Source organism: Chenopodium quinoa, unplaced genomic scaffold, assembly GCF_001683475.1.
Source record: "Chenopodium quinoa cultivar QQ74 unplaced genomic scaffold, ASM168347v1, whole genome shotgun sequence".
NCBI classification, from domain to species: Eukaryota; Viridiplantae; Streptophyta; class Magnoliopsida; order Caryophyllales; family Amaranthaceae; genus Chenopodium; species Chenopodium quinoa.
The window spans coordinates 883201-896855 of NW_018742684.1; the positions used below are offsets into that span (position 1 = coordinate 883201).

Consider the following 13655-nt stretch of genomic DNA (forward strand, 5'->3'; position numbering starts at 1 on the left):
ACTAGTACAGTAATATTCTAATGCTTATGCCACTTTTGTAACGCAATCTCATACATCTCCAATCTTATGTTGCCTTTGAGTGTTATTGGATGATCATGAATATCTTTATGAAGGAACAATGAAGATAATTTGGGTGGACTAGCATTATTACTGGAATGAAAATGGTACAAATGATATATCTTGTATTTAAAATAAATAAGTAATCTAAAACGATATTAATAATGCCGTTGGACTAGATCTAGGTGATATAAACCTTTGTATAAACCTAAGCCGTTTGATTAGATCTACATTTATTAACATTAATTGTATTTACTATTTAGCCATTTAGGTTGTAAATAATTCAATTTGAATTAAGCAGTTTGTAATCGGATCAGTTTAAACAGGTTGCGATTCGAAAACAGTTCGATTTTAACGGTTTAACGGGTTATGGCAGTTCAGTTTAGACGGTTAGCGGATTATAACGGTTCGGTTTATATAGTTTTTCCAGCGGTTTAAACGGTTTCGGTTCATAAACGGGTCGGTTTAAACGGTTAGCGGGTTACAAATGGTTCGGTTTAAACGGTTTTTTTTTACGGTTTAAACGGTTTCGGTTTATAAACGGTTCGGGTCATTAACGGGTTTATAAACCATTCGGTTCGGTTTTGTTTCGGTTCGGATTTGAGCAGTTTGGTTTGTTATCGGTTTACGGTCCGTAACGGGTTGACATTGAGCGATTCGATTCGGTTTCGGTTTGATATTGAACGGTTCAGTTCGGTTTTCGGTTTAAATTTATCGGTTTATAAACGGATCGGTCCGTGATGGTTCGGTTCGGTAACGGCCGGTTTCACGGTTCGGTTTGAAAAGTCCCACCCCTAGTTACGGCTGTATTGTTGTTGTTACTGCTTGTTTGGTACCAAAGGAAGTGAATGGGAATGGAACGACTCAACACAAAAGTACTCGTATCATCGTATCAACATTAATAATAAAAAAAAAAAATCAACTTTAAGTATTCTTTAGATAAATTGGTCAAATTACGCAATTATCCACGTGTTATTGACCTTGCTGTTATTGTTTCAGGGTTTTTGTACTTCGTTTGAAAAGTAAGCTAGAAGCCTGGAATGTTGCAGTTAACTCACTTAACTGGCATGAGCACCTACAAAACAACTCTAGTAACCTTTATTATTGGCCATGAGCCAATGATGCAAGTTCATCCCAAATCTACCTTTATTATTTCCAAGGTTTTTAAAGTTTTATGGGAAAGGCTGCAGTCATCTGGCACGAGCACCTGCACAATAACGTATACCCTGCCGATCAAGTTAGTAATTGGAAACGGGGTTTTTAGAGAGAGAAAGGAGAGCAAACATTTGGTATTGAAAATTAATGGACATGTCCCATTAATTAATGATTGGAGTATTAATAGGATTATACGATAACATATACTCTTACAGTTTTGTGCCCTAATTTGACGACTATTGATTGGTTGCCCAATATGTGTGTAACACGTGTAATAGGATAGTGCCATTTTTTACGTCATCTCTAAGAAATAAAAATTTAGGCTTAAACACAAAGATATTTGAAACAATATGAATATGTCATGTTAACTAAAAAAACAGAGAAAGTATTCGTTTATTTTCGAGTATTTATTGATACCTTAAACATTCACATATATGAATATGTGTCATCTCCTTCTTTAATCTGTGTGTATGCGTTTCATGATATTACTTTATACGGAGTAGTTTATAGTCCGTTCATGCCTTATACATAAGATTAAAATAAATAGTCATGTACTCGTGTTATGTACTATTACTTGATTAGAATTTTCTTAGTGAAATGTATAGTTCCCAAATATTAAGAGTATCATCTTTTTAAAATTAATTTATAGTATTATTATTGATTAAAGATATATAATTAATAAAAAAACAAATGTGCCGATCAAGTTGGACCACTTAAAAAATACAAAGTAGAAAGTACAATCTTTTGGAGAAAGAGGGAACAAGAGGGATTCCTCATTCCATATTGATGGGCTAATAAATAATAAGCCACCATATAAGCACCAAGCCTAACCAGGTGAAAATGAAAGGGCACTGAAAAACTCCATATAAAATTATAAATACTCCACACTTTATAAGATGGATAATGTTTCATAAAGTACACTGCAGTATTTCATTCCTCATTTCTTGTTGCCGCCGTCCATAATCGCCATTCTCCGATCAATTGGTATGTAATTCTTTTTTCTCAAATTCTTGTATTTTTTTCCTGGGAAATTTCTGCTCTTGTTAGAAATCATCAACCTACCGAATTATCTTTTTGCCCCCTTTTTGTTCCTGTAAATTTATTATATTTGGTTGATTTTGGTGTTAATTATGAGTTTTTTGTGGGTGATTGTGTGTTTACTGTTTAGGTTATTCTAACTGTAAAATTGCCTTGATATGGCCAGAAATTGAGTTAGATTATCGAATTAAATGCATGGTAATGAGAATCAAGCTCCAAATCAATAGGGTTCATTCTTATTTTAACCCAGTTTACGAACTGCACGCTTCTGATTGTATAATAATGTGGGTTTTTGGTGTTAAATTTGTTTGTTATGTTAGGTGTCGTTTGTTTGCTATGGGAATTTACTTCCCATAGGAATTTGTATTTCATGGGAATTAATTTCCTACATCAAATTCATGGGAATTGTTTAAAATTGTTTGGTTGACATGAAGGAAGTTGCAAATCATGGGAATTTTGACTTACCTAGGGGGGTTGGGTAATCAACTTCCCATGTTTTGTGGGAAGTCACAATTCCCATGAATTTGCAATTCCCTCATTTTCACTTTTTAGTGTCAACCAAACGAACTCACCCATTTTCAAATTCCCATGATTTTTGACTTCCTTCATTTTCTTTGTGTAACCAAACAACCCCTTAGTGATTTTATTAAGAAATCTGTATTGTACTATGTAGTAGTAGTACTTCATTATAATTCTGTTTTCACGCAAAGCTAGTTAGTATTGCAATGTACTTATAAAGTTATAATTCGCTTTTTTGTCCTCAATGTCATTTGTAATGCAATTTTTTAGTATTGCCCCTGACCCCATACCTTATGGTACGGTTATGGTACCGTGATGGTACCGTGAATTTCATGTATTATTTATGTGGAACGCGCATAATTGTTGGTGAAGGATGGGGTGAAATAGTGGTACTAGAACATTGAACACAATCTACCAAGGGGTTAGTGGAGTGTTATAACTGATAAGAGTTTCAGATCTTTGAAGTTTCTTGAATGAATGTCTGCTTCTTACTGCTATAATGTTGTTTTCGTTTATTGTGTTGGTACATTGGTGTTAGAAATTATAGGTGTTGCATGGTCATTACCGTTCTTGTAATCACGATTGTGCAACTTGGGACCAATTTTTTCAACAATCACAGGAGCCATTGGAAGTTCTTTAATCCTTTTGAAAGTTGTTTCTAGATTTGAAACATTGCCAAGAATTTCTTGACTAGATGTCTACTTACAAACTTCTGGGTTTTTTGCCAATTTGCCTTGAATGCTATTGTGCTATCCAAGTGATAGTTCAATCAATTCTTTGATGGTTCATTGTATCTTGTGATGCCTCAATTGTTTTTTTAGCTGTTTTTCTCCTCACCAATACTTACGGTTTTTTTTGCAGTTTGACTCATGGAGCTAGAACCATCTTGGGAGGATCATGATTGTGGATACTTGTCAGTCAGTAAAGAAGACCATACAAGTGAACCTGATGTGTTTGGATCTTTGTTAGAATTAACTCCTATCAATGATGAAGAAAAGGACGTTATCTGTATTAACTCCATTCTCCCAGATGATATTTTAGAGCGAGTTTTTGGACACCTTCCAGTTTCAACTATTATTAAAGCTGGTTGTGTATGTAAGAAATGGAATGATATGTTGCAGTCTGAAAGATTTTTACAGAACCTGCCAAGCACATCACCTCAAAAACCTTGGTACTTCATGTTTACTAGCGACTCTGATCCGCAAGGGCATGTATATGACCCTATGCTTTTGAAGTGGTACAGATTTGAGATCCCTTATGTTGAGATGCCTAGTTGGAATCTGTTTTCATCTTCAGGTTTAGTATGCTTTATGGATAATGACTCTAGGAGAAAACTATATGTTTGCAATCCGGTTACAAGATGTTGTCGAAAGCTTGCAGGGCCTTATGGTACAGAATTATCTGATTACTGTGCCCTTGCAGTCTCATTGGATGAATCATCACGAAAGTATACACTGGCTATAGTGAGATCTAAACAAGCTCCTGGAGAACAGGCAGATTGGGGTCTCTCAATTGATGTTTATAGCTCCAAAAATAAGTTATGGTCATCTCTTGTGGAGGTTAATTTACAAGCTTGGAGAAGTGGAGCTGACAGTGTGATATGTGGTGGGATTCTGTACTTTGTGGTATATCTAACAAGGACACTGGGCTTTATTAATTCCCACTATGGTGTGCTGGCTTATGATCTTGCTTCTGGGTCCTTTGACCTTGATGTGGTTGAACGCGTGATTCTGGCACCTTGTCCTGTCACATGCATGCGGTTGATGAACATTAAAGAAGAGCTTGTTATGGTGGGAGGGATTGAAAAACAAGGGAGATCTGGTGTGATCAAGGGCATTGGTATTTGGGTTCTTAAAGGGAAGGCGTGGGAAGAGGTTTCCCGTATGCCAAACAAATTCTTCAGAGGATTTGGGGAGTTTGACGATGTCTTTGCCAGTAGTGGTTTTGACAATCTCATATACATTCAGGGCTATGGAACTCCTGCTCTTCTTATGTTTGACATGACTACAAAAGAATGGAGGTGGTCACACAAATGCCCTGCCACCAAGAAGTTTCCACTCCAGCTGTTTTCTGGAATTTGTTTTGAACCCCGGTTTGATATTTCTCCGTAATTTGGGATCATTTCTTCTTGACTCTGCTAGATTTCTACAGTACTCATTTCCATCAATACGCGAAACATTAGCATCCAATAATGAGCAGGTGGTACCCTCCTCCATTCGTTCCTCACGGTAAGTGCAGGCAGTTCCTTAATGATGTTACATTCCGTGTAGTTGAGAGTTGGTGCTGCATTATGTTGCTGATGCTTCTTGTTTCCTACGTAGTATTTACTGAGCTCTATAACTGGTGGTAGTTCTCCAGGCTTTGAACCATTGTCTTCTCGTACAGAGACCAAAAAAAATTGCTTCCTAGAAACCAAAATTTGAAAATGAATTGTGGTTCAAATGTAATTGCTAAATGGAATTTCAGAAACAATTTTGAGCTCTTTTTCTCATTTCATTTCTTTGCTTTAGGGCAGTTCATTAAAATTGGAGTTTGAGGAAAACTGTGATAGGGTTGAAAAAGTATATTTTTTATACTAGTATATCTTTAACTTTTGAATTTATATTGGCATTTAATAATTTATGGGTATTATAAGTAATAAGTAATTTTCTTTTCTAGACACCAGTTATTACTGTTTTTATTTATTTGTTTGTAGGAAGGAAGGATTTCGGTGTCAAAAGTGATTTTATTACCGCTTGGATTAAAAGAAGCAAAGCCCATAAGCATGATCGACTCACTTGTGTCTCAAACCATCAAGGACTTGAATTGAGCCACATGAGCTTTGAAGTATCACAATCTGCCACTTAACACATCAGAGGGGAGAGAGTAGCTCAAAACTTTCATCACTCTCACGAGTGAGGTGAAAGCAGCCTTGAGTGATTTTAGCGGAATACCAAGTGAAGGCTTATTTCCTGATTAAATGGTGTTTCATTAAAGCTCAACTTCAATGGGTCGGTTTGCAACCATTCAGCCGCGGCAACTTTCAGGTTTCATCATCAGGGACAACATGGTATTCAAATTAAAATTTCATTCTATAAGCCACGCCTTTCCTTAAAGGTATTCACATAGCTTCACAACATGGTATCCTCAATAATTCAACTTGAGGGCAACAACTTTGTCCAAGGCGTTAGGTCCATTCCATGGGAGATCAAGCACGTCATTAGCAAATGTTGTTCATCTAGTTACTGTACTGAAAACATGGATATTATTCCTTGTAATATCTCTTGTTTAATTTCCATTCTTTCTTCAAATGCTTTGGGAATTCCCTTGGTGAAGAGGACTTTTAATGCTTTAACCCTACTATTACCTTAAGAATAAAGAAAATCAGCAACGAGTATAAAAGTATGATCTACATAACCTAGTGATTAAAGAAACTAAGGCGTGTTCGGCACTAACTTTTGAGAAATTGAATACTGCAATTGTTCAAGGGTAGGATGAGGTGAAGTGGAGGCTGAGGAGCGCGGGGGAGAAAGGATTGGGACAAGTTTTGTTCCACTACATGCAATATTTAATATTTAATGATTACACTTTCATTTAAATGCAATATTCACACCAACACCCACCAGGCCACCATACCGCCATTACCTTTGGGGTGGTAGGGTAGGTCTACTTTCTTTTACGAGGAGGTCTACTTTCTTTTACGAGGAGGTCTACAATCTCTCTAATCATCTACATTTAGTACGGACTACGGAGTATCGTACATTCCTTCGTCCCTAAATTACATTCATCCTTTCTATTTTGGGTATTCCAAAATTGCATTCCACCTTTCTATTTTTAGTATTTTTTTTTTCAAATACACTCTCTTTTTCAGTTGTACTTTTAATGTATAATTAATGTATTTACATTTCACTTTTAATGTTTGGTTGACTAATGTACTTTTTCAGCCTTTAATTTTTCAGAATCCTTGTGCCAAATTACAATGAATATGATTGGTTAAAAATTTTCAATTAGGAGCATGTGATTGGTCCTTTTTTTTACAAAGGATTGATGACATGTGATGAGTAATTACTAATCTATCTTTGTTTTACTCAAAAACATTATTTAATGTTTTGTACTTCCCATTACATTATCTAATTATTGTTATTTATCTTATTCTTTCCTCCTTAATTCCCGTGTAAATTTCTAAAGAGCAATGTAATTTAGGGACGGAGGGAGTACTACATATATACTCCGTATATCAGTGGGTGGGCGCTTTCTTTTTATCATAAAAAATATATATACAAGTATCATACTCCATACAAGATTATTTAATACGGAGCACGACGTATTTATAGACTTTGTGAATTTGTGATGGACTAGCGTAGAGTCTTAGTGCACTATTCTCCATAAATTAATCATTAAAATAATCAAAAATAATTAATTGGAAATAAAATGCCACTCTTTCAACTCGGTAAACTTTTCGAAGTTTTTTAAATTTTTTTTGGGCATATAAGCATGTAATATCCTTCTTATTTTAATATTAAGTTGGGAATTTATCGACAATTTACGAGTAAATCGGTGTAATAAATGTTTATTTATTGTCTATTTTTTTTCACTTTTAGCTTCTTATATGCAGCCCTTAGGGCTAAGGGCCGCATATATCTTTTTCCTTTTTTTTTACTATAATTGTGAACTATCCCATCAATACATTATACATGTCCTCTAAAAAAAACAAAGGTATAGGATTAGATTTGCACCAATTTAACACGCAACAAAATTAAGCATCGAGCACACATACATTATACTCCGTACTACAGTAGTAGGAAAATTGTTTACAGTAAAAATTGGCTTTTTGTGCAAAGCAGCAAATTGGATTTCTGTCGGCCTTGTTTGGATGTTTCAGTAAGAATCAAAAGGAGTAGTCCCATCTAACTTGGATGATGGCATTAAACGATCGTCTCTCTAGATTCACTTTGCTCATTTCGAGATTCCCATTTTTAGTAACAATTTGTGTCAAGTTTTTTTTGAAAGACATATGTGTCAAGTTTTATGCCTTTAAGGACGCATCTTAGGCCAATGCTTCATATTAACGTTATTTTAATCTTACTTTTTGCTAACTACAATATTATCGATTTGGTAATGAAACACGCAATTGCTACATCACTACACCCTACACGTATTTAATGCTACTCTTAAATGATTATGCGAATAAAACGCACTCTCATTGTGTTATATAAACAAATAATCTATTGCGCGTTGAAAATGAGTAATTCCTTGTTAAATTCATTACGTGAACAAGTAAACTAAAAAAAAATTGAAAATGAGTACATAAACCAACCCCTTTTAACTTTTCATAGACTTTACTCGTATTATTTTTCACAAATGTATTAAAATTGACCTAAATGAATTTGAGCACACTATAATACGAAGGATATCTCTAGATTCTCTCCAAACTAACGTTCAAAAATTCCTCTTTACCTCATTTATTTTTCATCATATCGTTTGATTTTAAAACCTTTAACTCGATCTTCTTATATGATAAACTCATACTTCGTGCAATAAATGGCTTAGAATCACTACTCATAAAATGTATTCGTACCATCGTAATAAATTTACCATAACCAAGTATGTTTGGTGGAGGTCAACCGGTCAAAGTAACAAATTCGAATGTCATCACTTTTACATTCACTTGAGAGTTATTAAATACTGTATTAAGCATTAACAGCGAAGGTCATAGCTTACATAGGGGACCAATTTGATCACCACATTTTGTAATAATTACAATCATAATCCGTACTTTTTGTTTCTCTTCACAACTCTCTTTCTTTCTCCTGGAAATTATTGTAGACTTCCAACTTCCTTGAAGATGACACCAAATTTTTGCCAGGTAGCAAAAACCCACCTAAATAAAATTTAAAAAATAAAAAGAAAAAACATAAAAAAAACAGAAGAAAGTAGAAATAAAACAGAGGAAGAAAGAAAACCAAAAACAGAGTATATCTGAGTTTTCTGACTGAAGTGAAAGCTAAACTCATCAGACACCCAAAATCCACAAAAAAAATCAAGCAAAATCAAGAAAAAAATGGGTAAAATCCAGAAAATCAGTCAGAAAGGAGTGAAATTGAGGTGAAAGATGAAATCTTTAGTGAGAGAAAGAGGGAAATTTAGAGAGAGAAATGAAAATAAGGGAAGAAGAAGAAGAAAGTGGGGAAAAAGGTACAATTTCAGCGGAAAAAAAGGATGAATTTTTTAGTAGAAGAAGAAAGTCTTTGCCTTTATTGGCTGCCTGTAAAAGGGGTTTTTGTGGGCCCAGAAATTCTACTGTTACTACCCCAGTCATCTTATGGAAGGAGGTTGTTGTTGTTGGAGCTCAAAACACCATAATTAAAGGCAACAACAAAAACAACACTTTTCCCCTTTTTTCTTCATTTTCTCTCTCCTGTTCTTCTTCTGCTGCTGCTCAATTTTCTGCTAGGAAACTTGGTTCTGTGTTTTGGGAGTTTCAAAATTATTACAATTCTGAAGAAATGTATTTGGGTGTTAATAATCATAATCAAAGGGGTCGTAGAATTCATCATAGATTAAATAAAGATGAGGGTTTTGATCATAATCTTCATCAGATTAATGGACATCCCTCTTTACCTGTTGATCCTCATAGAGGCGGTTCTTCTGATTATCAGGTTACATCTTTTACTCATTCTATTTCTAGTTTTAAATTTGCTGTTTTAATTTGGGTTTTTGATTGTAAAACCAATTGTGTCATATTTGCTGTTTCTTTATTTAATTAAAGTTAGTGAGACATGAAGGGCAATGATAATGATGTACACGGAATTTGATCCGAGACTTTGTTTGCTTATTCCTTGATTTAGAATTGGATTTTCTGTTTTAAGGCCTAATTCATGAAATTTAGTTAATTTTGTGTGGGTTTATCAGGAAGCTTTCATCTGTTGATACTGATGGTACATTCTGTTAGTGATATTTGAAATTTTTGTTTTCAAACCCTATTTGATGATTTTGTTGGGTATAGTTGATTCTAGCTTTTAAGTCATCAATAACTAGTTAAGTTTGGTGAGCTTCTTGTGGTTTCTAAAGATGGGCATGTTTACATTTTTGTGTCTTGCCTTTTGTTGTAGGATGTTACAAGATTGTCTTAGTTACCCAATTCAGATCTTCATTTCTATCATTATTTTGCTGTTAGCCTGTTAGGTCAGTTTAGTATCCGAAATTTAGCTCATGTGCTTCACTTTGCTATGACTTGTGGTTTTTTTTTTGTTGTTACTTGTTGCCATTGTATGAACTACTAGCACCTAATTGATGAAAAAGCCAATCCTTAATGATATTATGTCAAAGCAGCAGAAAAACAATGCTGAGTTTTTGTTGGATAGACAGCGACTTGACAGGGTATAAGACAGTAAGATCTTCTATGATAGGAATCGGACTTCAGAGTCTAGATGGCCTTCTATGGCGCTGATTGATTAATTGTTCCCCAGAGGAGTTTTTATGAATTGTCTGATATAAGTCGAGGACTTAAGACTTACTATTATTGCAATCATTGCTTATTGAGCTTGCTTTGTTAAGTTGAGTTTTCTCTAAATGATGTTTTGACCCTATTGATGTCTATTATAGTTGTCTGTTGAGCAGTGCTTGCCAATGTAATTTTGGAAACACTTAATGCTTTATTTACTTGGATTAAAAATTGTCTGACAAAGAATTCAAGGAAAGTTGCTTAGAGTATTTCGGACATGCCTTGTGGAAAGTTGGAGTTTTAGCTATTTTAGTTGAAAGGCATTATCCTATAGGTAAATTGGAGTTGGAATCCTAGGATAAATGTCCATTGTTGTTAAAGAAAGTTTCAAGTTCTAATGAATTAACTTATCCTGAAACTTATGAGTGGATTTTAACTTTCAAAAACTGGAATAAGGAGTAGCTCATCATGTTTAACTTTTGTGTATTGAATCTGATGTGCGGCAGCCTTCAAGTGCTGGTAGCTTGAGGAGACATATTGCAGCCTCACTGATGCGGCATCATCAATCATCAGAAAGGAATAAACACGCGCTGCAGCCTCTTTCTCCTGCAAGCTATGGTAGTTCCTTGGAGGTACTTATCTTTTAATTCTTTAATTATTTGTATGTACCAAATTTTTGAGCAATACAGAGAGGAATTTTTTCCTCTTAATCAAACCAAAGGTACTGTTTTGCTTAGGATGTGCAGTTTGTAATGTATGGCCACTAGTGAAAAACAACTTGAAGTTTTCATTTTGAGTTTGGCAACACATTTTGATTTCCTGTATTGGGGCTTTTCTTTGATTCAGAAAGACTGTCCTATGTTCAGATTCACCTATGGAATTTGTGGGCTCATATACAATGTTTAAATAGCGTGTACTGTTTGGTGTATGATCAATTGATCAGAATAGAGCTCCAAAGGCATCTCGTAATGCCTGCTTTTTGGCAGTTGAGTTTACAATTCTTTTGCACTTATCTATGACTATCGCCAATTCCGTCTACTTGGACTAGTCTACTATCACAGATAAATATCATAGGGTAGCACACTAGCACCCATACCTTTCTCAACTCTTATTTCTAGGTCTAATTGAATTATCCTTGCATCATTGCAACAACTTGAATGTTGCTTATTTTGACTAAGCCATATTATATATTTTGCATTTTTTGGCCCTTCTTATGTGTAGTGAAGCCGTGCAATGAATGGAAACATAGATTAGTGTTATGAGGGTTAAATTAGTGTTTGAGGGTTAAATTAGTGTTATTCTTCCCTTACCTCTCCTATGAACTGTGGTGAAGGTGCATATTGGAAGGTAAAGTACACCTCGGCTGGGTGTATCTCTAAAACATAATCATCAATAAAATTGTATCTCCAGAGTCCAGATCTTTTTCAAAGTGCCAGAATGTGCAGTGTTGCTAATAAAATTGGGTTGATCAATGCTCTGGCTGATATAGGCATTTCAGGGGGGATAGATTCTCTTTTCTGTTAGAGGACTATTTTGTTTTCTTTAATTTATTTCTGTTTTTAATAATTTGACTTGTCCTTATTGCTGAATGACATGTGGCTGTGTGTGTACATTCAGATGGCTCCTTATAATCCAGCAGCAACTCCTGACAGTTCAATTGAGTTAAGTGGAAGGATGGGTGAACCTAATTACGGCTTTAAAACATCAACCGAGTTGCTTAAAGTGTTGAATCGTATATGGACACTTGAAGAGCAGCATGCTTCCAATGTGTCTCTGGTGAAAGCATTGAAACACGAGCTTGATCATGCCCGTGGTAGGATAAAAGAGTTGCTCAGAGATCAGCAGGCAAATCGTCATGAGATCGACGAACTAATGAAGCAAGTCTCACAAGATAACATGTCTAGGAAGAGCAAAGAACAAGAGCGGATAGAGGCTGCTCTCCAATCTGTGAGAGATGAATTGGAAGATGAAAGGAAGTTGAGAAAACGATCTGAAAGCTTGCATAGGAAGCTAGCTAGGGAGCTGTTTGAGATCAAGGTGGCCTTATCAACCACTCTCAAAGAGCTTGAAAAAGAAAGAACATCAGGTGAGCTCCTAGAAGAACTTTGTGATGAGTTTGCCAAAACTATTAGGGAATATGCAAAACAAGTGCACGATGTCAAACACAAGTCTGACAGGGACTGGACTGGCAACACTAATCATGACAATTTGATCCTACACATTTCCGAATCTTGGCTTGATGAGCGAGCTCAGAGGAGAGACAGGGAAGCACAGAGAGCATCTGCTGTTGTTGACAAATTGAGACCTGAAATAGAAACATTTCTCACAGCTCGACAAACAGCTAACGTAGACACTAAAGAAACTGATCACAAAGAGAGCCATTTAAGGCGTCGTTCCCTTGAATCAATTCCTGAGATTGGAAATGCTCCTGAAGATTCAGCTGCGTATTCTGATTCTCGTTGTGCTGAGAAAAGCAAAGTAGGCCTCATCCACTACGAAGAGCAGGAAGAGCTTGCGTTGAATGGGAGGAGGAAGGGTCAAAGTCCTCCTAGTGTGCAGATGTCGGAACCTCAAAACACTCGGGAGATTGACTCTAGAATGAAAACAGGCGAAGGAACCCCAACAGAAATCAGCATGCTACAGAAGTCTGAGATTTACGATTCCTACCAAAAGAAGAAGAATTACGATGAAGAAGGGCATGCATCAAACTCAAAAACAGTTGACAAACTAATTAGTGAGTTGCTGTTATCAGAAGGTGGGAGTTTCCCTCCTGAATATGAATACAAGGAAGCTGCTTCGAGTAATCCTTCTACATTGAAAAGGCATGCAAGCCCGGTGAGACAGTGGATGACAAACATGAGATCCCCGGACCCCAAAATTTCTGAATCATCTTCAAGATTGCAGTCAGTGAGAGAGAATTCCTTAAAAGCCAAGTTACAAGAACCCAAGTCTAAAGGGCAGCGTTCACGTTTGAAAATCCTAAAAGGTGCATCCTAAAAGGTTCGTTATGAGTCATGACTCATATGAGACTATTGAAGAGTTTAAATGTATAGCTTACTGGATTTTTTTTTTTTGGTTTTCTAACATGCTTTTAGTCTTTTAGAGATAGATTTATCAATTAACTTTGTGAAATGCCCTGGTATGTTTTGTAATGTTAGTTTTACAAATTTGTACATATCGAAAAATCACGATGTTTTAGATTTCCAATGGTATCAAGTCAGGGATGTTGCACATTTTCAGTAAATCAGGTTCTCTTTTGGGAAGAAAGGAAGAAGTATCTTTTACTTCATGGTCATCGGATTGTTATTCATGCCTCCAGGATAAGTAATGTGTACACATAAATTTTTATTGTAGTTTCCTTTTTTTATCAGTTGAATTGAATCAAGTTTTGTTGACATACATTTCTTTCTTTGTCTTGTAATCTCCTTTCAGTCCTTTGTTGTTAGCTTTGGGCCTTGTTTGG

The 13655-nt window shown here is 35.6% G+C and overlaps 2 protein-coding genes across 2 annotated transcripts; both read left to right on the forward strand.

Moving 5' to 3' along the window:
- Nucleotides 1–2066: 2066 nt before the first annotated feature.
- LOC110722631 (F-box/kelch-repeat protein At3g61590-like) lies at nt 2067–6044 on the forward strand. Its single transcript, XM_021901903.1, has 3 exons — nt 2067–2196; nt 3631–4997; nt 5465–6044. Exon 2 carries the CDS (start codon nt 3639–3641, stop codon nt 4878–4880), a length of 1242 nt encoding a protein of 413 aa, XP_021757595.1. The 5' UTR covers nt 2067–2196; nt 3631–3638; the 3' UTR covers nt 4881–4997; nt 5465–6044.
- A 2333-nt stretch (nt 6045–8377) lies between these two features.
- Nucleotides 8378–13573, forward strand: LOC110722632 (uncharacterized protein At5g41620-like). The gene is made up of 3 exons (XM_021901904.1): nt 8378–9407; nt 10699–10824; nt 11810–13573. The coding sequence occupies exons 1-3, from the start codon at nt 8904–8906 to the stop codon at nt 13187–13189; spliced, it is 2010 nt and encodes a 669-aa protein (XP_021757596.1). The 5' UTR covers nt 8378–8903; the 3' UTR covers nt 13190–13573.
- Nucleotides 13574–13655: the final 82 nt, after the last annotated feature.

Bases quoted from the DNA above. Each gene is read 5' to 3' on its own strand.
- LOC110722631 (XM_021901903.1), top strand. From the start codon at position 3,639: ATGGAGCTAGAACCATCTTGGGAGGATCATGATTGTGGATACTTGTCA.
- LOC110722632 (XM_021901904.1), top strand. From the start codon at position 8,904: ATGAAAATAAGGGAAGAAGAAGAAGAAAGTGGGGAAAAAGGTACAATT. The intron at 9,408-10,698 runs GTTACATCTTTT...GATGTGCGGCAG, and splicing joins GCGGTTCTTCTGATTATCAG to CCTTCAAGTGCTGGTAGCTT. The intron at 10,825-11,809 runs GTACTTATCTTT...GTGTACATTCAG, and splicing joins GCTATGGTAGTTCCTTGGAG to ATGGCTCCTTATAATCCAGC.